This window comes from Thalassophryne amazonica, chromosome 23 (genome assembly GCF_902500255.1).
Source record: "Thalassophryne amazonica chromosome 23, fThaAma1.1, whole genome shotgun sequence".
NCBI classification, from domain to species: domain Eukaryota; kingdom Metazoa; phylum Chordata; class Actinopteri; order Batrachoidiformes; family Batrachoididae; genus Thalassophryne; species Thalassophryne amazonica.
In genome coordinates this window covers 8,803,331-8,831,295 of record NC_047125.1, presented here as the reverse complement: position 1 = coordinate 8,831,295, position 27,965 = coordinate 8,803,331, and the positions used below count along the sequence as shown (strand labels likewise).

The 27,965-nt window shown below is 44.9% G+C and overlaps 1 protein-coding gene across 1 annotated transcript in view; it reads left to right on the top strand.

Annotated features, from left to right (window-relative positions):
* Positions 1-27,965, top strand: part of sorcs2 (sortilin-related VPS10 domain containing receptor 2) — a gene marked incomplete at its 5' end in the record, with an annotated part of 485,537 nt that overhangs the window by 326,824 nt on the left and 130,748 nt on the right. Inside the window, 3 exons of the mRNA XM_034165018.1 lie at positions 369-458; positions 13,617-13,796; positions 22,345-22,491. Of these exons, the coding sequence (XP_034020909.1) occupies positions 369-458; positions 13,617-13,796; positions 22,345-22,491 (417 nt within the window). The remainder of the gene's footprint in view (positions 1-368; positions 459-13,616; positions 13,797-22,344; positions 22,492-27,965) is intronic.

Below are 27,965 nucleotides of genomic sequence, written 5' to 3'. Positions count from 1 at the left end.
TGTAATGACAATGACAATAATCTCATCCATCCATCCATCCATCTTGATTCTTTTACCTCCATTGTTGTGGTTTGCAAAAACAAAAATTGTGTTACTGTCGAACTACTTATAGACCTGAATGTATAGACACTTCTGTATTCATAGAGCCGCCGTGATTCAGGAAAGATCTGCAATCCATAGCAGGACATGATCATGTGCATTCTGATTCAGAACTGACCATTTTTTGAAACTAATACAGAATTCTGACCACCCTCTTCCTCTTGTTTCAGGGGTTTCAACTGACAGATGTGATGTATTTGAATACTAATCTTTTGTCATTACAAAGGACTGACATTTTAACACTGTGGAATGTGTTCCTCATTTTCCAGGTCACGACAGGGAATACCACCAAGCACTATGTGTCCTATCAGCGCAACGAGTTTGTCCAGATGAGATTTCCCAAGTATGCCTTGCCAAAGGTAAAGCTCAAAAAAAGAAAGACTTCCATGCTAGGTTTTTCATTTAAAAATGATGTGTGACCACTGTGATGAGAAGTAATTCCCATTTAAAAGGCCATGAACAAAATATGGATTTCCTAAAGAGAATATGTTTCAATATACTGAATACAAAAAGTCTTAATCATATAAGTTTATATTCATCATATAAATTGTATTATATAAATATTTATTGAAGTAGGATGTGTCTGTATGGCAAAAGCTGAAGTTGGTGTGATAACACAAAATTAGGGCCCCTTCACACATAACATGAAAGACGCAAAAAACGGAAGAAAATCCGTGAACCAAACACAAAATGGGGTACCAGGAAACATTCCACCTGCTGTCGTGAGGGACGCATAGTCACACAGGCGTGCACAACACACCGGCAACGGTTTCGTGCACTCTTGTGAACAGCATGAATGGCCGCACATTTTCTAAGTGCCAACTGAGTGGTATTGGATGTTCGTGTGTGTCCCCTGGAATTTGGCCGACACCTGCCGCAAGAGGGATCGAATGAGCTCTGACAGGGACTCTGTCTTTCAGCCACTGGTGTGTGCGAATAATTGTAGTGACAGGCATTCTAGGCAACTCAGATTTTTCACGAATGGTATGCAGTTCCTCCTTTGTGCACTAGTCGGCTTCGATCATGTTATGTGTGAAGCAGCCCTTAGTAGCTAATATCTGAACATTAGAACAAATGTTAAAAATGAATGTCTAACAGAACCTGTAATTTATGCAAGTGCTATTTTAGAGGCAGAGTGTGTGGAGAGTTGTTGTGTTTTTGTGATTCTTGTGGAAGTGTGTCGTGGGATTTTAAACATACAGTGCTGCCACCTATCCCGACCTTCATATCCCGCGGTATTTACCTCCATGTCCCGCATGAGTGTGTGTGAGACACCCATTAGTCCCACAGTTGTGTGGGTCCGGGCACACTCTCACAAACATCTAACACAATATCACATTGATGTGGTGGTACTCTTACTTCATAGTAAGAACGGGTATGCGTCATTGTGTCTCTGAAGCTCATCAGTTTCAGAAAAAGCAGTTTAAAAAATTTAACATCAAGCTCTTGGAAAAATGAAATATCACAAATTGCTAAAATACCCTTGACCGTATGAGCATTGTTTTGTTTATAATTTGCAGCCGTTTAATTGGTGTGTGTGTATATATATATATATGTGTGTATGTATTGTTATTTTATTAATTATTAAGATCCTATTGTCTAACTTATGCTGCGTTTACACATAACGACGACAAGTCACGAATGCCACGAAGTACACATTCTTGGCTGCTGATCATGAATGTGATGATTCGGGGCAGAGGCGTCAGGTGTCCTCAGGAACTGCTGCAACCTGTTACCACACGTTACGATTAATGGCATGTGTTGCTGGAGAATTATCAGGAACCATTACGCACGGTCAATAGTGTTCCGCGTTGTTGCGCACTATTGCGCATAACAGCGCATCGTTAAGTTCTGTCACATTGTGAACGAGGTGAATTGTCTCCACACACACACCCATATTCATCCAACCGAATTCAGATCGCTCCAGTTTTTCAGAAGAACTTTGTGACTGCATGCGTAGTTGGGCTCTGTGCCATGGAGTGGCGCAGAGAGGAGGAGGAGGACAGAGCCAGATGTGTGGCTACATGCAGCTCTCGTCTCGCGCATTTTCCCAAACATCAGGCACATGCAGCAGGTGGAACACCTGCAGGAGCGCGCTGAAGAGCACTGAAATGAGTCTTTTAGTCGACTTGGTGTCAGCAATCAAACTGAATGGGGTGCAGCAGGGTTTAATTGTGTGCACGCTTCTTCCTCCGCCGGACTGGAGGAGGTGCAGAGATGTCTGGCTGCACGTGAGTCTCCTCTCGCTCCTCTGGTTACTCAGACTCGTTCTCCCGCTCATCGGTTACAACAGCAGGTGGAACACCTGCAGGAGCGTCCTGAGGAGCTTCAGCAGGAACTGTGGATTGACATTTGGAGCCGAGTTTAATTGTGCGCACGTGACAGAAAACTGATTTGTCGTGGCGCGCAGTGAAATGTGACGCTGCGTTACAAGTCATGTCAAAACTTGACAGTTTCTGTGTCACTTCGTAATAACGCGTGACAGTTTGGGCTCCAAGAACCATCACAGGAACCACTACGAATGTTGTCACGTTCTATTAAGGATCAATTCTCATCAAGACGGATCAATACGCTCAGTTGCGACCTCCACGACATGAGACGAAATGATGGTGGTGTGTGACATTTGTGGAAGATTTTTTTTGACAGGCAAAAACATGCTCCACGAATATCAAGAATATCACACACCAACACGCACTATTAAAACCTTTCAGACACACACTATTAAAAAACCTATTCAGAGCACGCACTATTAAAAACCTATTCAGATGCGTTAAGTCACATTAAGAATGTCAGGAATCTGTCACAATGACAGAAAAATGACATTCGTAAACGCGTCTTGGTTATGTGTAAACGCACCTTTACAATTTGTACATGTTCAATAAAGCTCCTCTGTCAATCAATCTTAAACAAGATTTACATTCATGAGCTTTTGACAAGAGCTGAAGTTAACGTTGAGTTAGCGCAAGTTAGCATGCACACTGACATCTGCAAAATGTCTTGTAAGTCACTGCAGAGGTGTTATCAGATCCCTTACCAAAAAATAGTACTGATAAGCATATAAAAAGTAAACTAGAAGTATACTTGAAATATGCTTGCATATACTACTTTTTGGTAAAGGATTACAAAAACAGCGTTTTCAGTTTTAAAAGTGTTTATTTCTCGCTAGCTTTTGAGGTTATATTTACACTCAAATGAAATGGTTTGCAGTTAGCCTATGATGTTATCATGATAAAACATCTGCGAAATGTCTTGTAAATCACTTCAGAGGTGTTATAAATAAATAAATTAGCAACGTACCCCTCTAAGAACACTGAGAAGCTGCAATCAATTTGCAGTGACACACCAAGGATTCTACCAACATTTGTTCCATTTCTTGGCACAGAAAGCAGCAATTAATTCAAACTGTTTAAAGCTCTGTTCTCTAGTGTTCACTTGAAGCAGCTGAAAAAATTCCCCAGCATCCCTCTTTTTAAAAACAGTCTAATAAGCTATTCCACAGAGCATCATTCCTTTCCATTTAAATCCCAAATAGTAAATCAGGGCACATTTTGAAGCATTTGTCCATCTTTGTCAATCTAAAATCGGGAACCAGTTTATACACTGTTTAAAAAAAATTTCATCCTGATTCTCGAAATCATTGATAGTACTGATAAATTGTGGTATTTCTAGTCTTAAGTGGCTTCAATCATTTTCAAACTTCTTTAAACAGAGTATTCGTAGTGACTATGGCTTTAAACGTGTCTGATCGTGCTCAAACTGGGTAAAAATGTGAACCAAAAGCAGTGTTTTGGTTGAATAGCTTGATCGTCTTTTGTTTTTGGGCATGTTGCCAGATCTGCACTTTATAAGACAGCCATTACCAGGTCCCACTTTGTAAGGTAGTCTGTTAGGGGGCCTCCTAACAGACTACATGGCTGCATTAAGCCGTTTCATCCCATTTTTGGATCATGGGCACTCGTAGTAGAATGGCGCCCTGTGGAATAGCCCCGTTACATTCAGATTACTTTCTGTCACCTACAGTCAGCACACACATGCAGCATAAATTACACTAAAGGACACTTTTGCCCAACCCTTGGAAACACTTCAAAAGTAGCAGGAATACACTGTCCTGGCAACAATATAAACCACTGACAATGTGCACAGAATGCAAACTGTGCAATTTAACTTGTATTTTGGGTTAAACTGCATTGCTTTTACACTTTGGTTTAGAAAACCATTTTCCTGATATTATCAGTCTGTTAAACCCACTGCCAATAAATCAGGTTATTGTTAAAACATGAATGTGAAAATTTACAGTTCAGGGGCACGAGCCCCAGTAAAAGGGGTCTGAGGATGCTCAGGCCCGCAGCTATAGATTGTATGAGTGTTCATGAGCATTTCAAGTTTCAATTTTCAAGTTTATTTTTCATAGGTATGTTAACACAGAGGCCAACCAATGCAGTGCATCTGACAAGGAAATGGCACAGAGCCCACTCAGCTAAATGTATGTATTGAAATGAATACATTTTAGGACAAGGAAGAGCTTAAATAGGCACAAGTAATAAAACTATAAGTAAGTAAAAGGCAAGAAAGGTATGAGTGATCAAGTGTAGCTATAGTGCAAATTGTGAGTGCCATGGCAATTTTGAGGCAGTCCTGGCATGTCCAGTGTTGTGAGGTCATCTTTGATAAGGTGACCAGGACAAAGTGTGATAAAGTATCTAGTATAAATTGTCAGTGGTTAGTGCAAGTCCAGTGCTGAGAGGGTCGATCTGTTTGAATACAAACTCTTCTCAAGTCTTTTGTTCCAGGCAGCCAAGCTCCTGTATCTTGCCTGATGGTAGCAGGGAGAATAGCTGGTGTGCACGGTGGTTGATGTCTTCGATGGTGCAGTGCACTTTATGCAGACATCACTGGGTGTTCTGGGTGGCAGGGAGACTGTTTCCTGTGATGTGCTGTGACGCCTTCTTCACAAGCTGTAGAATTTTACAGCAACAGGCAGAGCAGCTCCTGAACCATACTGTTACACAGCACGTCAGCAGACTCTCAACAGTGCTCCTCTAGTTTTCGATTATGCTGGTATTCACACCAAACTTATTCACAGCCTTCTCAGGAAGTAGAGCCGCTGACATGAGCCCAGGACTCTGTGATGTTCTTGTTCAACCTCAGCATCACTGATGTGGATGAGCTGATGTTCCACTGCTTGCTGTCTTTCTATTGTCTGCCATCATCTCCTTAGTTTTGCTGATGCTGAGAGAGAGGTTGTTGTCCTAGCACCAGTCTGTTAGTACCTTAAGCTCCTCTCTGTAGGCTGTCTCATACTGTCTGTGACGGCCAAAATGGTTGTCATCGGCAAACTTGATATTGGCGATGTGCTTAGCAGTACAATCTTTAATGAACATGGAGTACAAGAGGAGACAAAAATAATGAAGGCTGAAGAAGGAGCCACGCATGGGTGTGGGGTGATTATTTGAAGAATGACCCACGTTTTCATCTTAACACGTATCCACTAGCAGCCTCTAGTGAGCCACGACCGACCTGTCATTACAGCCTCGAATGGCTCGCATCAGCCACACTAAGCCACGTAGTGCCATGATAGCGCCATGATAACGCCATGTTGGCGCACGTTTAGGCATGAGTTTGGTCCAAACCTCCAGCCCTCCCACACCTGGTCCCTTCAAAGTGTGGGTTTTCAATTCACAGATTAACAGCAGCATTAAAGATGTCCCTTCTTCTTTTTTTTTTTTAACACAGTCCAAAAATCTCCATCACAGTTCCGCATTTGTGCACTGTGCGCCAGGCTGCAATCCAACCTGTAATGCACCAAGACCAGCTAGACCCGAACCACGGGTTCCTGGAGAGCCGCCTCTGTGCTCCTCGCTGGCTCCGCAGCTCTCTGGCTTTTTTTTTTTTTTTTTTTTTTTTTTTGTGCGGCTTTAAACACACAAAACTTTATGTTTGTCCGTTTATTTCTGCAAAATCGCTCTTTTGCGCTGCTGTTGTCCTTTCATGGACAGCCGCCTCTCTGCTCTTTCTGGCTTCCGTTCCATCCGTGGCTTGCTGGCTTTATTTTTTCCCTGGCTTTAAGCACAATCATTTTTACAACGTGATTCCACTTTAACTTTGTGTTCGTCTGTTTATTTCTGCAAAAGCGCTCTTTTGCACGCGGTGCCGTTCTGCATATAGAATGAGGTGGCCGTTTTATTATATACACCTGTGGATCATTTTCAATATATATATTTCTTTATTTCTTCCGCAGCTTACAAGTCACCATGATACAACTTTTAACTTTGTGTTGTGTCTTAAAAATCGCTCTTTTGTGCGCTCTCCACCTGTGTTGCTGCACAGCTCCTGCTCTTAGCTGCTCCACTGGAGTTATTATCTTCCATGGCTTTAAACACACATCCACGTTCACGCAGTCACCCAAATTTTAACTTTGTGTTCGTCCAATATTGACCGAAATATCACTCTTTTGTGAGCTGGCGTTCTGCCTAAATGCTCGTTTGAAGCGTGATGATGAGTCACTGCCTCAGTGCGCACACACAGCGGAGCTCATGTGATACATTAATTCCAGAAGTGATTACAGGTATTTTCGACATCCAAGGTTTGACAGAAATGATTAATCCGCTACAAAATAATTATTTTATATAGAGTCCAGCGCACAGAGCAGGTGGAATTTGGTGCGCAAAGAGGAGACCCACTCCAAAAATATTTGGTCCTTCCTCAGTGCGTGCACACAGTGATCCATTAACAAGATATTAAATCAACATACTTTTACATACAACAGACATCAACATACAGACATACTTTTATAGCAAGGAACTGTTTTATCAAGCTATAAAAAACATTAAAAATAATTACCTTAAGCTGCTCAAAATACATCCCACATGGAGCAGGAAACAGAGAGAAAAAACGTGTCCAGATGAAACAGTCCTCTGTGATGCCAGAAGTGATTAGAAGTGTTTTCAACATCCAAGGTTTGGCAGAAAATGATTAATCCACTACAAAATATATAGAGTCCAGCGCACAGAGCAGGTGCAGTTGTGTGCGCAAGAGGAGGAGCCGCTCCAAAAATAGCCTCTCAGGTCCTGCGAAGGTGCCAGGCGCACGGATAATGGACTTTTTGCAGACTCGTAAGCACCACGCAAATGCCTCTAAACCATCGCAGTAACTCGAACACAAACTGCGCCATGCTGTTGTTGCTAAATTTTGAACATCTTGAAATTAGCGCCACGCTCAGAGAGGAGCCTCGTTAACTGAAGATAATGCCTCTAAGAGCCACTCTGAGCCACTATAATGCCACGATAGCTCACAAAACAAAAAAAACAGGGTGCGTGGCTCCTTCTTTACTCCTTCACTCGGTGGGACCGAGGCTTAAAGGTGCACTGACACTAGCTGCAGACACTTGCATGCATGTCATTGTGATGATCCCACCAACTGTGATCCCAGCTGGATGCTGTGCTTTGTTCCACCACCTGACGTGCTCTGTGTTGGATGCTGCACAGAGGTGCATGTCCACTGTGAGAGACATAATCTAAAAATCCAGAAATCACAATGTATGATTTTTTAATAATTTATTTGTATGTTACTGCTGCAAATAAGTATTTGAGCCCCTACCAACCAGCAAGAATTCTGGCTCACACAAACCTGTTAATTTTTCTTTAAGAAGCACCTCTTATTCTGCACTCTTTACCAGTATTAATTGCACCTGTTTGAACGTGTTACCTGTATAAAAGACACCTGTTCACACAATTAATCACACTCCAACCTGTCCACCATAGCCAAGACCAAAGAGCTGTCTACGGACACCAGGGACAAAACTGTAGACCTGCACAAGGCTGGGATGGACGTCAGGCAAGCAGCTTGGTAGAAGACAACAACTGTTATGATTATTTATTAGAAAGTGGAAGAAACACAAGATGACTGTCAATCTCCCTTGGTCTGGGATTCCATGCAAGATCTCACTTTGTGGGGTAAGGATGATTCTGAGAAAGCTCAGAACTACACAGGAGGACCTGGTCAATGACCTGAAGAGAGCTGGGACCACAGTCACAAAGATTGCATTAGTAACACATGATGCTGTCATGGTTTAAAATCCTGCAGGGCAGCAAGGTCCCCTTGCTCAAGCCAGCACATGTCCAGGCCCGTTTGAAGTTCACCAGTGACCATCTGGATGATTCAGAGGAGGCATGGGAGAAGGTCATGTGGTCAGATGAGACCAGAATAGAGCTTTTTGGAATCAACTCCACTTACCATGTTTAGAGGATGAGAACAGCCCCCAAGAAAACCATCCCAACCGTGAAGCATGGGGGTGGAAACATCATACTCTGGGGGTGCTTTTCTGCAAAGGGGACAGGGACGACTGCACCGTATTGAAGGGGAGGATGGATGGGGTCATGTATTGTGATATTTTGGCAAAGAACCTCCTTACCCTCAGTAAGAGCATTGAAGATGGGTCATGGCTGGGTCTTCCAGCATGACATAACCCCAAATACACAGTCAGGCAAACTGAGGAGGGGCAGAAGCATTTCAAGGTCCTGGAGTGGCCTGGCCAGTCTCCGGACCTGAACTCAATAGAAAATCTTTGGAGGGAGCTGAAACTCCAAACCTGAAAGATTTTGACAAGATCAAAATGGAGGAGTGGACCAAAATCCCTGTTGCAGTGTGTGAAAACCTCGTGAAAAACTACAGGAAACGTTTGACCTCTGTATTTGCAAACAAAGGCTACTCTACCAAATATTAACATGTCTCTCACAGTGGACATGCACCTAAGATGAAAATTTCAGACCCCTCCATGATTTCTAAGTGGGAGAACTTGCAAAATCGCAGGGTATTCAAATACTTATTTTCCTCACTGTACGTACTTATATAAGTACACATGCATACATAAACATGATTGGAATTGAAAAAGACAGGAGCATCTTAGTGGAAGTTAGATGTGATAAGATGACATTAGTGCTGGGATTTGTAAACGAGATGATTTGTGGACATATTAATATTGCACGTGATTTGTGGACGTATTATTGCATGTGGTTATTTCACAGTGTTATTGTACAGTCTGACAGCAGCAGGAAGAACGACCTGCGGTATCGTTCCTTCTTGCTCTGAGGGTGTCTCAGTCTGCCACTGAAAGAGCTGCACAGCTCCACGACAGTCCGGTGCAGAGGGTGAGAGGACTTGTCCATGATGGATTTGAACTTGGCTAACACCCTCCTCTCAGCCACCTCCTCCAGAGAGTCCAGAGGACAGCAAGGACAGAGCTGGACTTCCTGACCAGCTTGTTCAGTCTCTTTCTCTCTCGCTCTGTGCTGCCCGGGGCCCAAAAGACAACAGCATAGAGGAGAGCAGAGGCCACAACAGAGTCATAGAAGGTCTTAAGCAGAGGCCTGCTCAGTCCAAAGGATCTCAGTCTCCTCAGGAGGTGGAGGTGACTCTGGCCTTTCTTGTACAGGGTGTCAGTGTTGTGACTCCAGTCCAGTTTGTTGTTGAGGTGAACACCCAGGTATTTAAAGCTGTCCACAGTCTCTATGTCCTCCCCCTGGATGTTCACCAGTGGGTGAGGTGGTGGTTTCCTCCTGAAGTCGATCACCATCTCCTTCATCTTACTGGTGTTGAGACACAAGTGGTTGCGCTCACATCAGTCCACAAAGTCTGTGATGACCGATACTCCAGCTCGTTCCCTTCAGACACACGACCCACAATGGCGGAGTCATCAGAGAACTTCTGGAGATGGCAGCTGTCCGTGTTGTAGGTGAAGTCCGAGGTGTAAAGGGTGAAGAGGAAAGGCGAGAGGACAGTGCCCTGGGGGGCCCCAGTGCTGCACCTTACCACCTCAGACTGACAGCTGCGCAGCCGCACGTACTGCGGGTGGTCAGTGCGGTAGTCGATGGTCCAGGTGGCGAGATGTCCATCCACACCTGCATTCTCCAGCTTCCTCTGCAGCAGTGCCGGTCTGATGGTGTTGAAAGCGCTGGAGAAATCAAAGAACATGACTCTCACAGAGCTCCTGCCGGTCTCCAGGTGGGTGAGCACTTGCTGCAGTAGGTAGATGACAGCATCGTCTACCCCGATGTTGGGCCTGTAGGCGAACTGCAATGGGTCCAGGATGTCACTAACCACGGTGCGGAGATGAGAAAGGACGAGCCGCTCCATGGTCTTCATGACGTTGGAGGTCAGGGCAACTGGTCTGTAGTGGGCTGGTTCCTTGGCGTGTGGTGTTTTGGGAACCGGGACCACGCAGGAGGTCTTCCACAGGGTGGGGGCCACCCCCAGGCTGAGGCTGTTGTTGAAGATGTGGCTGAGGACCTCACAGAGCTCATCTGCACAGGTCCTCAGCAGCCTTGGGGAGATCCCATCAGGTCCTGCTGCTTTCCTTTGCTTCAGTCGCAGGAGCTGGCCTCTCACTTCAGACAGAGTTACAGTGAGGGTGGAGGGAGGGGGGGGCTGAGGTGTGAGCTGAGGTGGGCTGGTGCTGGATACGGTCCGGGGAGAGGAGGGACAAAGTCCGGGGTGCAGTGGAGGTGATCAGAGGGAAGAAGGTGGGGGGTCAGGGGGGCTGGAGGGCTGGCTGCTGGAGACGTGGAGAGCCAGGAGCAGGCAGGGGGCAGGTGTGGAGAAGCCAAACAGTTAAAGTAACTGTTTAGCTCCTCTGCAAACCGAGAATCTCCATCTGCAGTCCTGCTGGCACCCTGCCCAAATCCAGAGGCGGTCTCGAGGCATCTCCACACATCCCTGACGTTGTTCTGGGCCAGCTGCTCCTCCATCTTCCTTCCATACTCCTTCTTGGCTGCCCGGATCTTCCACTGGAGTTCCTGTTGGACTCTACGCTGCTCCTCTCTGTCTCCTGAGTTGAAAGCCCTCTTCTTCTAGTTCATCAGGACCTTCAGCTCGCGGGTCACCCAGGGGTGGTTGTTGGGAAAGCACCGTACCCTCCAGGTGGGCACAGTGCTCTCCACACAGAAGTTCATGTAGTCAGTGACACACTGGGTCAGGCCGTTGATGTCTTCACCATCGGAGTTTTGAAACATGCTCCAATATGTGGTTCTGAAACAGTCCCTCAGCCTCTCAGTGGCCTCTTCAGTCCAGAGTTTCACTGACCTTTTCTGCACTGGCTCTCTTCTCACCCTGGGTGTGTATTGGGGGAGCAGATAGACGAGACTGTGATCAGAGCGTCCCAGCGGGGGGAGGGGGGGCGGAGGTGTAAGCGTCATCCACATTAGCGTAAAAAAGGTCCAGTATTCTATTGTCCCTGGTTTTACACGTGACATACTGGGTGAACGTGGGGAGGGTGGCGGAGAGGGAGGCGTGGTTAAAGTCCCCTGTGATGAGGAGGAGGGCACGGGGGTGTTGTGTCTGTAGTCGCGTCACTGTGCTGTGGATCCGCTCACAGGCGGCTGTGGCGTCTGCAGAAGGAGGCATATACGTGCAGAGCATAATCACACTTCCAAACTCCCTTGGGAGATAGTACGGCCTCATGCTCACTGCGAGTAGCTCCACGTCCGAGGAGCAGATCTGATCCTTCACATGAACATGAGCTGCGCTCCACCATCTCTCACTCACATAAACGGTGAGCCCACCTCCTCTTGTCTTCCCACTCTCCGCCAACGTCCTGTCCGTGCGGATGAGTGTGAAGCCGTTCATTTTGATAACAGTCTGGTACATGTTTATCCAACCACGTCTCCGTGAAGCACATGAGACTGCAGCCTTTATACAGCCCCTGGAAACGGGTTAGCACTGCTAGCTCCTTGGTCTTGTTGCGGAGAAACATTACATTCCCCATGACCACAGACGGAATATAAGTCCTTCTCCGCTTCGTCCGGCCACCCCTGCAGCCTTTCTGTCTCCTTCGTATGTCTGCAGGTATGTCCAGGTGCTCAACATAGTGGGGACCCGGCCCACTGTACATAGAGTCTCTTAGTCCAAGCAGTTGATCCCGGCTGTAAACAATGGGACATCTGGAGCCTGGAACAAAGGGATTTCCCCACACTGCCTCAAAAATTGCCGAAAAAAGCAGAAAACTAATCACAAGCATTACAAAAGTGGGTTTGCCATGTGCACACTTGCACAGGGTACCACCCACTGCAGATAAAAACAATAAAGCACTATTAAAAAGTATTAACAGCTGTCTGCAGCTGTTAAAATATGTTTCTGACAGTTTTAACATCTTATCATTCAGACCAGCTGCACTCTGATGCGATCTGCTGACGCAACCACTCGCTCTGTTCACTTCTTTACTCCACTTAACAAGCTGCACGTCGTGTTGGAGAGCAGATCGCGCCACATAGCACGACATTTATGCGTGAAGGATTTTTTGAACATTTCAAAATTCTCTTTGTGCAATGAGAGGGGCGCCATCTGCACCAGTTAAAGACGAGTTTACTCTCCTGCATGACACAGGTCATGCAAGTGCGTGAATCAGTGTCAGTGCACCTTAAGCATACAGCCCAGTGAGACACCTGTGTGCAGGATCAGCGTGGAATTGGTGTGTTTACCAACTCTCTCCACCTGTGGCCTGCCTATCAGAAAGGCAGAAATCCATCTGCAGATGGACGTCTCCAGTCCAGCATCCTCCAGCTTGGGGATGAGTTTTGACTGGATGATTGTGTTGAAAGATGAGCTGTAGTCTATGAAGGTCGGTGAGGACAGTGTGTGTTTCCAGAGCAATGGCTTTCTCCATAGCCCTGTTTGATCTGTAGGCAAACTGAAGTGGGTCTAAGGTGTCTAAGAGGATAGAGCAGATCTAGGTTTTGACCAGCTGCTCAAAGCACTTCATGAAGAATGATGTTAGTGCAGTGGGTCAGTAATCATTTAGACAGGTGACTGCAGGATTTTTGGAGGGACAGGGAGGATGGTGGAAGCCTTGAAGGAGGTGGGGAACACAGACTGTCTCAGGGAGAGGCTGAAAATGTTGGTGATCACCTCTGCCAGGTGATCACTGCACACTCTGCTAGCATGGCTTGGACTGGTGTGGCCCCAGAGCTTTATGGGTGTTGACCGAAGACCTTTTTTGCTGTTATTGCACAGCCCAGTAGATGGCAGTCTCTTAAACAAAAAAAGTATAGTCCAACACAGACTGCACTTCTTTTTGCTTTTAACCCGTTTGTGACAAGAGAACTCAGAAAAAAAGCCAATTGTTTTGTGAATCCTGATTTGGCCATAAAATGGTTTAATACTTAAAACACCATGACACATTCCTGCTCACATAGATTAGCAAAATTTGCTTTGAGGTGACAGCAGTCAACTCACAACTTACAAATTTTTTGAGTAATGAAGATATGTGGCTGATACATGTTTCTACAAGTATATCTAACAGGTTTTCTGAGCAGTAGTAGCTGAACAGTTTTTCTTTTCTCAGTTAATTTGTCAGGCTTTTATAAGATGATAATTCTATGATTTACAAATTTTATCAATCAGATTGTCACTTCATCACTACATCTAGGTGATGTCTTTATATGAAACTGGAGAACTCAGTTGGTAATTGTGTAAACATATCCTACAAGGATGACTGACAACCTTTATCGATCTGTCTCCACCCCCAGGATGTTCACATTGTGAGTACAGACGGGAACCAGGTATTCCTTGCCATCCAGGAGTGGTACCAGTCAGATACATATAACCTGTACCAGTCAGATGCACAAGGTGTCTACTACTCCATTGTCCTGGAAAATGTTCGTAGCACCAAGCAGCCAGAGGAAAATGTCATCATTGACATCTTGGAGGTGAGTTGAGGGTCAAAGAGGGATGAGGTAGCGATCACCATGTGAGGGCCCGATGAAGCATTTGGCGTTTTTCTTTTTTTTTTCTTTTTTTTTTGTCCAGAAAAAGGAAGCATCTAGCCAAAAAATGGTTCTACTAAAGTGCCTTGTGCTTTGAACTTTTTAAAATGAACACTGCCATCTAGTGGGCTCAGTAAAAAAAACAACAAAAAAACAAATGCTTTATGAGGCCTCAAATGGACACCCAGTTCTATGTGAAAAGAAGGATAGATGTGGTGGGAGTGTCTTTTTTGAACGGAGGCAGGGGGTGCCTCCCTTCATGCATGTGTGTCTAAGTAATTTATTGTTTGAACATCAGCATTCCACACTGACACTTTGTGTTATTTGAAAAACTTATTTTAGAAAATGGCATTTGCCAGTTTGATCCAATTTAATTCAGTTACATTTATTTTCATTTACATAGCAGCAAATCACAACAAAGTTACCTTAAGGCACTTCACACAAGTTAAGGTCTAACCTTACCAACCCCCAGAGCAAGCACACAGGCGACAGTGGTAAGGAAAAAACTCCCTCTGATGATTTGAGGAAGAAACCTCAAGCAGACCAGACTCAAAGGGGTGACTCTCTGCTTGGGCCATGCTAACGACACAATTTACAAACAATTTACAAAACAAATATACAGGAAATTTTACCGGTGCACAGGATTGTCCTATTTTGTGTGTTTCTCACTAAAATTAGTATTGTTTCACAAAATGCAGTCTTTTAATTTCAAATATGTACTACAATTTAACACAGGTGGCATTGATGCTTGTGGAAACATTAACTGAAATTATGACTTGATATTTAGTTAAATGTTTGAGTTATTTATTTGAATTTTGTGGTCTCTCTTCACAACTTTCAGTTATCACTATCTCAGAGATGTCCAGGCTCACTTAGAGATCACTAGCATGTTTGTACCTATTAGCTTAAATGTTTTTGGGAAGCCACATATGTGACTTAATTAAACAAGGGAGGATTGAGAAGTTTTCAGCCTAATGGGCTTTTCATACTGCAAGCGTTGACGGCGTCGTAGATCGGTCTAAAAAGCATTATTTTCAATGAGATGCTTCATGTTTTTTGATGTGAAGTGTTGCGTCAAAACCCAAGCTGAAGCCATGCTTTGCAGGGAGCGTGCATTGCCACTTGTCAATCTGCAGTGGTCAAAGTTCAACCCAATCCAGCTTTCACCTCTGTGCACTGTGACGTAGCTTTGCGATGTCCAGTACAAACGAGGCATCAGGCGAAACCAGGAAAACTACAGCACAGAAACATGTCACAGAACTGCTCATTTATATACAGTAAATTTCTGAAGAAAATCCTTGCAAATGTTTTTTTAACCTCAAATTAATTTCTGATTACTGTAAAAAGCATTTCTTACATTAGAACATTTGTAATTAAAATAGTAAAAAGTAAAAGATTCTTTAGAAACCTTTCTTCATCTGTAAATTAAAACCATGACTTACCTGTTGTTTCAGATAAGATGATTTCTTTATTAACATAATAAGGAAACTTGGACATTTATTTTTAGACAAATAAAATAGCATGGAAATTAATGTGTACATTTAGATTATCTGCATTTCAACCAGAAAAAGAGACACTGTAAATAAATGCAAATGTTTATTATAAATGCAATATAGGAAGTGATTTAACAATGAGTCATTGTTGTGGAAAGTAACTTTGACAAGTTACTTTTTTAGATACTTTTTTAGTTGCTTTATACAGGTGCTTTATGCAGTTACTTCATTAGCAGCTTTATGCAATTACTTTATTAGAATCTGCAGAAAACTTGCAACTAATAAGTAATGTAACTAATAAGGTAACGAGTAATCTAACTTGGTTACTCGTAAAATTGAGCAATCAGAAAAGTAACTAATCAGCAAAGTAACTAATAGTTACTTTTCTGAGTACTAAATCTTAAAAATAACCAAATTAGATTATGAGTAACTTTATTAATTACATTCAGCAGCTGCCGACAAGGTGTCCGCAGCTGCTAATGAAGTAAATGTAAGAAGTAACTGTAAAATCTAACTGTATAGACTAACTAATGAAGTAACTTTCCAAAGTTACTTTCCCCAACACTGACAATGACTGCAGTGTGATTGTAAAGCAGGATTTCTTAATATGACATAAACCTCATAATGAAATTATATTTTTAATTGAGTCATTCCAACTTGTAATTACTTCAGAACACGTGATTGTATTTAATGTTGTGATCAGGACAGGGTCATTTCTAAAATATGAATCTGACTAGTGATTGTAAATGCTTTAAAATTGTGCACAATAGGGATGGGGCTTCTACCTGTGCAAATGTCTTTTGACTGAACTTTGACTTTGTAGACATGTTTAATGATCCATTCATTTAATGTTAAAATATAAAATTAAAGAGTTTTTTAAAAAATAATTCAATATTTGCTGTTTAAAGAGCCTTTGTTTTATTTAGAAGAGTAGAAGCAGGTGTTAGTTTGCTGGACTCTCGGGACATTTAACCAGATGAAGGTCTCTTCTGCAGCTTTGACCTCTGGTGGACTTTTTGAAGACACTTTATCCCATTTGGAAGAGCAGAGATGTTTTCTTCAGACTGGACTTCATGGTATCCAGCTCATCACTGGAAGTTTTTGAAGTGCACTGTGGGACAAAAAAAAAAATCTTAAAATATAATGAAACACTAAACAATAATTAAAAAAAAAGGAATAACGAGTGCCTGGTGGTCGGGCCTTAGCCCATGGGGCCCGGCCGGACTCAGCCCGAAAGAGCAACGTGGGCCCACCCTCCTGTGGGTTCACCACCTGCAGAGGGGGCCATGGGGGTCGGGTGCAAAGAGGATTGGGTGACGGTCGAGGGCGGGTGGCCCGGCGGCCCGGTCCATGCTCACAGCCCCTGGCTGTTGGGACATGGAATGTCACCTCGCTGGGGGGGGAAGGAGCCTGAGCTTGTGCGGAAGGTTGAGAGATACCGACTACAGCTAGTCGGGCTCACCTCCACGCACAGCTTGGGCTCTGGTACCCAACTCCTGGGGAGGGGCTGGACGCTTCATTTTTCTGGCATTGCCCACGGGGAGAGGCGGAGAGCTGGGGTCGCATTGCTTATTGCTCCCCAGCTCAGTCGCCATGTGTTGGAGTTCACTCGAGAGGGTCGTGTCCCTACGCCTTCGGGTTGGGGACAGGTCTCTCACTGTTGTCTCGGCCTACGGGCCGAGCAGCAGTGCAGAGTACCCGACCTTCCTGGAGTCCCTGGGAGGGGTACTAGACAGCACTCCGACTTGTGCTCCTGAGGGATTTCAACGCCCACGTGGGCGGAGACAGTGAGACCTGGAGGGGGGTGATCGGGAAGCACGGCCTCCCCGATCTGAACCCGAGTGGTGTTCAGTTGTTGGACTTCTGTGCTAGTCAGTTTGTCCATCACGAACACCATGTTCGAGCACAAGGGTGTCCATAAGTGCACGTGGCACCAGGACACCCTTAGCCAGAGGTCGATGATCGACTTTGTAGTCGTATCATCTGACCTTCGGCTACGTGTCTCGGACACTCGAGTGAAGAGAGGGGCAGAGCTGTCGACCGATCACCACCTGATGGTGAGTTGGAACCGCTGGGAGGGGAGGAAGCCGGTCAGACCTGGCAGGCCCAAATGTATCATGAGGGTCTGCTGGGAACGACTGGCGGAACCCTCTGTCAGCGGGGTCTTCAACTCCCACCTCCGGGAGAGCTTCTCCCAGATCCCGGCGGAGGTTGGAGACATGGAGTCCGAGTGGACCGTGTTCTCCACCTCCATTGTCGATGCAGCCGCTCGTAGCTGTGGTCGCAAGGTCTCTGGTGCCTGTCGCGGCGACAATCCCCGAACCCGGTGGTGGACACCGGAAGTAAGGGATGCCGTCAAGCTGAAGAAGGAGTCCTACTTACCTTTGTTGGTAGGTGGGACCCCAGAGGCAGCTGACAGGTACCGGCAGGCCAAGCGTGCCGCAGCCCGTGCGGTCGCAGAGGCAAAAACCCTGGTCTGGGAGGAGTTCGGGGAGGCCCTGGAGGAGCACTATCGGTCGGCCTCTAAGAGATTCTGGCAAACCGTCCGATGCCTCAGGAGGCGGAAGCAGCTCTCCACCAGCACTGTTTACGGTGCGGGTGGAGAGCTGTTGACCCTGACTGGGGATGTTGTTGGGCGATGGAAGGAGTACTTCGAGGATCTCCTCAATCCCATCATCACGTCTTCCAAAGAGGAAGCAGAGACTGGGGACTCAGAGGCGGACTCATCCATTACCCAGGCCGAAGTCACCGAGGTGGTTAGAAAGCTCCTCGGTGGCAAGGCTCCTGGGGTGGATGAAATCCGTCCTGAGTACCTTAAGTCTCTGGATGTTGTGGGACTGTCTTGGCTGACACGTCTCTGCAACATCGCGTGGCGATCGCGGACAGTGCCTCTGGATTGGCAGACCGGGGTGGTGGTCCCTCTGTTTAAGAAGGAGGACCGGAGGGTGTGTTCCAACTATAGGGGGATCACATTGCTCAGCCTGCCTGGTAAGGTCTATTCCAGAGTACTGGAGAGGAGAATTTGACCGATGGTCAAACATCGGATTCAGGAGGAGCAGTGTGGTTTTCGTCCTGGTCGCAGCACACTGGACCAGCTCTACACGCTCCATCGGGTGCTCGAGGGTTCATGGGAGTTCGCCCAATCAGTCCACATGTGTTTTGTGGATCTGGAGAAGGCATTTGACCGTGTCCCTCGGGGCATCCTGTGGGGAGTGCTTCGGGAGTACGGGGTCTGGGGTCCTTTGCTAAGGTCTATCCGGTCCCTGTACGACCGCAGCAGGAGCTTGGTTCGCATTGCCAGTAGCAAATCAAACCTGTTTCCAGTGCACATTGGCCTCCGCCAGGGCTGCCCTTTGTCACCTGTTCTGTTCATAATTTTTATGGACAGAATTTCTAGGCACAGCCAGGGTGTAGAGGGGGTCTGGTTTGGGAACCACAGAATCTTGTCTCTGCTGTTTGCGGATGATGTGGTTCTGGGCGGTTTGCAGCCGAGTGTGAAGCATCCGGGATGAAAATCAGCACCTCCAAATCCGAGGCCATGGTTCTCGACCGGAAAAAGGTGCTTTGCCCTCTTCAGGTCGGTGGAGTGTCCTTGCCTCAAGTGGAGGAGTTTAAGTATCTCGGGGTCTTGTTCACGAGTGAGCAGTGGATGGAGCGTGAGATCGATAGACAGATCGGTGCAGCGTCTGCAGTGATGCGGTTGCTGTATCGGATCTTCGTGGTGAAGAGAGAGCTGAGTAGGGGGGCAAAGCTCTCGATTTACCGATCGATTTACGTTCCGATTCTCACCTATGGTCATGAGATTTGGCTCATAACCAAAAGAACAAGATCGCAAGTACAAGTGGCCGAGATGAGTTTCCTCCGCATGGTGGCTGGGCGCTCCCTTAGAGATAGGGTGAGGAGCTCGGTCACTCGGGAGGAGCTCGGAGTGGAGCTCGCAGTGGAGCCGCATGGCACAAAGCAACGCTGTGATGAAGCCTCATAGGACATGTTGGGGGATGTCCAGCTCATGCTCAATTTCTCGAATAATCACAGACTGAAAAGCAACCGACAGCCATCTGAAATCCACCTGAAAGCCGTCCTGTGAGACCAACATGGAGGTGGTTTTGTGCCGCGTCATGAACGGCTCCGTGGCGCGTCCCTCTGCTTTTCTTTCCATGAAAAAAACTCCTGTTACAGTGGAATGTGCCGAAAAAGTGCTGATGTCCACGCCTTCTGCCTTTTTGTGAAAGTGAGACGACGTCCCGGATCAACAAAGCCTTCACGTTGGAAATGATCTGGTTGTTTCAGCGGGGTTTGAGCCTGTCGATCGGCGCTCGGAGCGCGGCGCACTCTCAGCAGTTGTGGGCGGTCTTTAAACCGTCTGGATCACTCCTTAATCTGTGTAATCCCCATAAAATCGTCCTCTGAAAGCCATATTAATTTTCCGACCGGTGTCCACCTGGAGGTCTCTCACAGTTTCTGGAAAAAAATTGATGCAGCAAAGTTCCAAATTGTTCAGACATTTATTTGCAATAAAAAAATGACGAGAGAGTTGTGGAAAAAGTCAGAATGTAACGTAGCAACCCCACCCCCCACTGCATTCAATACCCCCAAAGTGTCTGAAGCAACCGGACACATTAATTTAAGCCAATAACGCCTTCAATTTGAAAGGCAGTTAACCCAGAAAAAGTGGGGCGTGGCTCTCCATCTTTTGCATTCTGAGAAACCAACATTGCTCAAGAATGTGTAGAATTTCAGCTCACTGAGTGTGAAATCTTGATTGAAAAAGAAGTGAGACCATTTCTGGATTAATCCTCTGGGGCCGATGACGGCTAAGACCAAGCTTTATTAAATTATAAATAACTTTTTAATGATATGAGATAGAAACTTACTATTTTTTGCTGAAAAGTTAACTCCGCTGACTTTCGAGACAGCCATTGGCTATCTTCATCATCATGACACACAACTATATTTCAAGATCTCCCCCTCAAACCCCCTCTCCACCATCCTCACCCGTCTTGGCTTCTGCCTGGAGGAGATCAAGGCATGGATGAGTCAAAACTTCCTGCAGCTAAATGGCTCAAAAACAGAAGCCATCCAAACCAGAACCTCAAATCAATTACGCTCCTCCCCCATCACCTCTGTTTCATTCTTTGGCCACACCATTACCCTTTCTCCCTCTGTTACCAACCTGGGGGTTACGTTTGACCCCCAGCTCTCCTTTGATGCTCACGTCACTTCCATATAAAACTTCATTTTTTCATCTACAAAATATTTCCAGACTGCGCCCCTCCCTTTCCCTCCCTGCTGCAGAGAAGCTTGTCCATGCCTTTGTCTCCTCCAGGTTGGACTACTGTAACACACTCCTCATTGGGATCCCTGGCAGGAGCCTTCAAATGCTCCAATATGTTCAAAACAGAGCTGCCAGGATCCTGATGAGGGTGCGGAAACATGAGCACATCACCCCCATCCTCCACACCCTCCACTGGCTCCCTGTTCACCTCCGTATAGAATACAAGATCCTTCTGCACACCCATCACTGTCTGCACGGTGCGGCCCCCACTTACCTCACCGAACTGCTCACACCACAAACATGAACCCGGACCCGGTCAGGCCAACAGCACCATTTGCTCCCGCCCAGGACACGGCTTAAAACTATGGGTGACAGAGCCTTTGAGGCCGCAGTTCCCCGTCTGTGGAATGCTCTCCCGGACCACCTCAGGGCTCCACAGACAGTGGATGCTTTTAAGAAAGGACTTAAAACTTTCCTTTTTAGAAAAGCATATATGGACTAAATGCTGTTTGCTATTTTTTACTTTTTTTATGCACTGTTTTAAATTGTTGAAATTGCTGTATTTTGTTGTTTTATCTGTTTTCTCTGTTTGCCCTTGTAGCACTTTGAGGTTTGGTATCAAACAAAAGTGCATTAGAAATCAAATTTATTATTATTATTATCTTTGTATTCCTCATAGAACCTGTGTGATGGTGTGCGCAATGTGAGTGTCCAATCGGAATTGGTTCACTGTCACATGGTTTTCCAAAATTCAATCGTAATGCAGATTTACCTCATGTGAAAAGTCAAACATCATTTTCAGGAGTGATATGTTACTAGTTGGCCCATTTGAATACCCCCCTGAGTGCTCCAATGAGTACATACTATTGGGCTCCATGCACCCTGCGCCATTATGCACAGCGATCAGTGAAAGCAGACGGAGCAGATGGAGAGCCTCTGATGACAATCTCACGTGCTCAAACAAAGAGTGTGTAACTGTCAGGATTGCTCCACTAGTTTGAATATGAATGTCACTGGATAACTCTGTTGCTTTCTCGGCGTAAAGCACTGTTTACCATATCAATGGAGTGAGGGGGAGGGCCGCTCCTCAGACTGTAAGGAGCCAAAGTGGGCCAAAGTGTGAATGAAAGCTGCTTTAGGAACAGCACAGAACACTCCAAAACACAGTAGTAGAAGTAGAAGTTTGTGATGTAACCTTTGTGTAATAGCAGACAGAAATTGCTGTGAGATGAAGACAAACAAAAACGCATAGACCATTTTGTATATGTTGTTCAAAATGTGCATTTGTGTTTATTGTTTGAACTTTTTGTTGTACAGTCTTTCACACAAGACCTCAAATTGCCTTTATAAAGTGTCAAAACAGTTGTTTATTATAGTTTGCTTGTGTTTTGAATAAATGTGTGTGGAAAATAATTACCGCTTTACTTTTTCCTTTCTTATTTCTGATTGTAAACCTTTATTACACTTATAAAACACAACAAAATCATATATGTAATGAAAGCACAGGTTGTCCTGAAAAAAAGAGACATAAAACTTGATTGTGGAATGCATGGAGAGCTGTTAACAGCGATAATAAAACATTTATGCCAGGCGAGTGAACTGTCCAAAAATCCCCCCCCAGACCCCAGAGGGTTAAATTATCTTTTTTATTTTAATTGATTTATTGATGTTTTATTTTACTTTTGTTGTTGTTGTTGTTGTTATAAACTCATATTTTTTCCAGGTACGTGGACTCAAAGGCGTCTTCCTCGTCAATCAGAAGATTGATGGTAAAGTGACAACACTCATCACCTACAATAAAGGGCGACAATGGGAGTTCTTGGCTACACCCACCACTGACATGAATGGCAAGCCAATCAGCTGCAAAGCAGTAAGCATCAGCCAAAACCTCTTATTTCTTTTCTTGCATCTGATATGAGGTGAAGCACTGTGTGATGTTTATCATGATGAAGCCATTTGTCTTGATATGTCATTGTGTGTTGCTCTGTTGCATCTGTACAGTCCTATACTTTTTTGTCACCCATTTGAAGGGTGGACAGGAGTTCCCCGGTATTCTCTATACCTCTCTGTGTCTGCTCTATTCTTGGCATCAGAATCAGAATCAAATTTATTTATTTATTATTTAAATCAACAACCACTGTCTTGAGGGCATTGAGCTCCAGATTGTTCTGTTTGCACCCAGACACTAGGTGATCAATCTCCCATCTGTAGGCAGACTCGTCCCCATCAGAGATGAGTCCGATGAGGGTTGTGTCATTGGCAGACTTTGCGAGCTTTACAAACTGGTGGCTGGAGTTGCAACTGTGTACAGAGAGAAGAGTAGAGAGGGAGGAAAGCAGCCTTGGGGGGATCTGTTATTCTCTATTCTCTATACCTCTGTCTCTGTAGTGCTCTTTCTCTGTATGAAATTATATTATTGTTATGGTCTTGTGTGCTCAGATTTTATCCACAAAGGTGTGTTCTGTGGTGGCTCTTCCTTGGGTATTGGGTGCCTGTTCGATGGGGATGTTCTCAACTAGTTTTCCTCTTATCCCTCTGGGGGAGGTGATGGTCGAGTGGTTATGCTTTGGGCTTGAGGCAGAGGATCCTTGGTTGAAATCCCAGCCTGACTGGAAAATCACTAAGGGCCTTTGGGCAAGGTCCTTAATCCCCTAGTTCAGGGGTGGCCAAGTTCAGTCCTCGAGAGCCACATTCCTGACACCCTTAATTGTCTCCCTGCTCCAACACACCTGAATCCAATGAAAGGCTCGTTAGCAAACTTTTAATGAGCCTTTCATTGGATTCAGGTGTGTTGGAGCAGGGAGACAACTAAGGGTGTCAAGAATGTGGCTCTCAAGGACCAAACTTGGCCACCCCTGCCCTAGTTGCTCCCAGTGTGTAGTGAGCGCCTTGTATGGCAGCACCCTGACATTGGGGTGAATGTGAGGCATTAAGCCCTGGTCCCACCAAATAATGAAGGATGAATAATGAGCCAGGCAGCATGTTTTGTTTTGTTTTGTTTTTGCTATGAGAGGGTTTATTCAGTAGTGGCTCTGAGTGGCTCTTAGAGGCATTATCTTCAGTTAATAAGGCTCAACTCTGAACGTGGTGCTAATTTCAAGATGCTCAAAATTTAGTAACAACAACGTGGGGCAGTTTGTGTACGAGGTTTTATAGGCATGTGCGTGGTGCTTACGAGGCTGCTAAAAGTCCATTACCTGTGCGCCTGGCAGGACCTGAGAGGCTATTTTCGGAGGCTGCCCTCTTCCACACACAATTCCACCTGCTCTGTGCACTGGACACTGTATATAAAATAATTATTTTGTAGATGATTAATCATTTTCTGCCGAACCTTGGATGCTGAAAACATCTATAATTAGGGCCCGAGTAGAAAAAAGTCCTACGAGGACCCTATTGTAATTGCGCTGTTTATTATTATTATTATTATTATTATTATTAGGGCCTGAGTAGGAAAAAGTCCTACGAGGACCCTATTGTAATTGCGCTGTTTATTAGGACCCGAGTAGGAAAAAGTCCTACGAGGACCCTATTGTAATTGCACTGTTTATTATTATTATTATTTATTATTAGGGCCCGAGTAGGAAAAAGTCCTACGAGGACCCTATTGTAATTGTGCTGTTTATTATTAGGGCCCGAGTAGGAAAAAGTTCTACGAGGACCCTATTGTAATTGCGCTGTTTATTATTATTATTATTATTAGGGCCCGAGTAGGACAACGTATTATGAGGACCCTATTGTAATTTCGCTGTTTATTATTATTATTATTTATTATTATTATTATTAGGGCCCGAGTAGGAAAAAGTCCTATGAGGACCCTATTGTAATTGTGCTGTTTATTATTAGGGCCCGAGTAGGAAAAAGTTCTACGAGGACCCTATTGTAATTGCGCTGTTTATTATTATTATTATTATTAGGGCCCGAGTAGGAAAAAGTTCTACAAGGACCCTATTGTAATTGCGCTGTTTATTATTATTATTATTATTAGGGCCCGAGTAGGACAACGTCCTACGAGGACCCTATTGTAATTGCGCTGTTTATTATTAGGGCCCGAGTAGGAAAAAGACCTACGAAGACCCTATTGTAATTGTGCTGTTTATTATTATTATTTATTTGTTAGGGCCCGAGTAGAAAAAAGTCCTACGAGGACCCTATTGCAATTGGGCTGTTTATTATTATTATTATTATTATTATTATTATTATTATTGTTAGGGCCCGAGTGGGACAACGTCCTACGAGGACCCTATTGTAATTGCACTGTTTATTATTATTATTATTTATTTATTTATTTATTTATTATTCTCACTCTTGAAATCGAAATTTCGGCCTGTTCCCATGCTCAAAAACTCACCAAACTTTGCAAAGTCATCCGGCCGGATCCGAAATTCGATTTTTTTTGGGGTGTCACACATGGTTGCAGTGAAATCACGAAATAGCGCCCCCTAGAAATTTTCAAAAACCCCTCCACATTGGGGTTTCTTCGTCGTAGCCTCACGAAATTCGGTACACTTATTTACCATGTCGGACGCACAAAAAAGTCTCTTGCCGTCATGGTGAAATATAGACAGGAAGTCGGCCATTTTGATTTTAAGTTTCAATTTTGAGCTAATTTTTGCCATTTTTGGCCATTTCCACTACTTACATTTGAACGAACTCGTCCTAGAGATTTCATCCGATCATCTTAAAATTTGGTCAACATCATTACGACACAATGGTGATCAAAAGATTCTAATTAGGTCAAAAGGCGTGGCTGTTTCACTTCGAACGGCTGTCACGCCCACATACTTCATCGTAGATCCTTCAAACTTGCTGGACATGATGAGGGCTCTGCCCTGAACGTCTACATATATTAAGTTCCCACCTCCGCCATAGTGCCCCCGGTGGTGGCGGGAAATGTCCTATTTTTACTTTAAGAGGTCCTGATGTCACATACTTACCCCAATCAACTTCATTCCACTTCTAAAACATGCAGAACAAGTTGGCAAACGTAGGCAATGAACGCCGTGAAGTTACGAGTAACGGCGTCCGTGTGGCGGTGTGCCGAATATTGCCCATTCGCCATGAAAATACGTTCTTCCTTTTGACGGCTTTAATTTTGTCATATCATCATGAAAATTGATACACAGGTCAAGGACGACAACCTCTTACAATTCATAGGGGCATCACCCATGGGCGGGCCAAAATGCCTCAATAGCACCCCCTTGAAACTTTCAAAAAACCCTCCCCATAGGGGTTTTTTTTGGAGTAGGGAGATGAAAATTGGTACACGTGTGACTTGTATAGATGTACAAAAAAGTCTCTTGCACCATGGGTCTACTCACAGAAATCCTGTCTACAAACAGGAAGTCGGCCATTTTGAATTTTCTTGTCATTTTGGCGTGATTTCCACGTTGCATTTGAACGAACTCCTCCTAGGGATTTTGTCCAGTGCACTTCAAATTTCTTCCAGATCACCCAGAGACGATACTGACCAAAAGTTATCGAAAGCTTTTCTCTATGTCGAAGGGTGTGGCCGCTATGGCGCCGCCATTTTGACCCATCGCCATGGAACATTATACTTAAACAGGTACTGAAGTCACATAGTTAACCCCATGAACTTCCTTCCACTTCTAAAACATGCAGAACAAGTTGGTGAACGTAGGCGATGATCGCTGTGAACTTAGGAGTAACGGCTTCTGTGTGGCGGCGTACCGAATATCGCCCCTTTGCCATGAAATTACGTTCTTCCTTTTGACGGCTTTAATTTTGTCATATCATCATGACAATTGATACACAGGTCAAGCATGACAACCTCTTACAATTCAAAGGGGTGTTGCCCATTGGCGGGGCAAAATGCCTCAATAGCGCCCCCTTGAAACTTTCAAAAACCCCTCCCCATAGGGGTTTTTTGTAGTAGGGAGATGAAAATTGGTACACGTGTGACTTGCATAGACGTACAAAAAAGTCTCTTGCACCATTGGTCTACTCCAAACAGGAAGTTGGCCATTTTGAATTTTCTTGTCATTTTGCCATGATTTCCACACGATGTATTTGAACGAACTCCTCCTAGGGATTTTGTCCAATGCACTTCAAATTTCTTTAACAGCATCCAGAGATGATACTGACCAAAAGTTATCGAAAGCTTTTCTCTATGTTGAAGGGTGTGGCCGCTATGGCGCCGCCATTTTGACCCTTCACCATGGAACATCAAGTCATGATAATGCCTTCATGCTTTGCCTGATTGACTTGAAACTTCACATGTATGACGACGGTTGGCCCCTGAACACACCTGGCCCCTCTGTTTGTACACTCAGCGCCCCCTAGTGGATGAACCATCAACATGTCATAACTCCTTGATGCATTGTGTGATTTGTTTAAAATTTTAAACTGTGTGATGAGTGGTTCCTCCTGTATGCACATGCCCACATCTGGTCACAAGGGCACCCACTGGCCTGGGTAGGCGGTCGCGCAGAACGAGGGTTCGTATATGACTGCTTGCAGTCCTAGTTATTATTGTTATTATTATTATGCTCACTCTTGAAATCGAAATTTCGGCCTGTTCCCGTGCTCAGAAACTTAACAAACTTTCCAAAGTCATCCGGCCGGATCCGAAATTCGATATTTTGGGGGTGTCGCAGCGAAATTGCAAAATAGCACCCCCCAAAAATTTCCAAAACCCCTCTGCATTGGGGTTTTTTCATCGCAGCCTCACCAAATTCGGTGCACATATTTACCATGCTAGGACGCACAAAAAAGTCTCTTACCGTCATGGTGAAATGTCAACAGGAAGTCGGCCATTTTGATTTTAAGTTTTGATTTTGAGCTAATTTTTGCAGTTTTTGGCCATTTCCAGTACTTACATTTGAACGAACTCGTCCTAGGGATTTCATCCGATCGTCTTCAAATTTGGTCAACATCATCATCACCCAGTGGTGATCAAAAGTTATCAAAAGATTGTAATTAGGTCAAAAGGCGTGGCTGCTAGGGTCCGTCAAACTTTGGCGAGCTTTTCGGAGCACACTGTTTCACTTCGAACGGCTGTCATGCCCACATACTTCATCGTACATCCTTCAAACTTGCTGAACATGATGAGGGAGCCGCCCTGAACGTCTACATATATTAAGTTCCCACCTCCGCCATAGCGCCCCCCCGGTGGTGGCGGGAAATGTCCTATTTTTATTTTAAGAGGTCCTGATGTCACATACTTAAGCCAGTCAACTTCATTCCACTTCTAAAACATGCAGAACAAGTTGGTGAATGTAGGCAATGAACGCCGTGAAATTACGAGTAACGGCGTCCGTGTGGCGGCGTGCTGGATATTGCCCATTCGCCATGAAAATATGTTCTTCCTTTTGACGGCTTTAATTT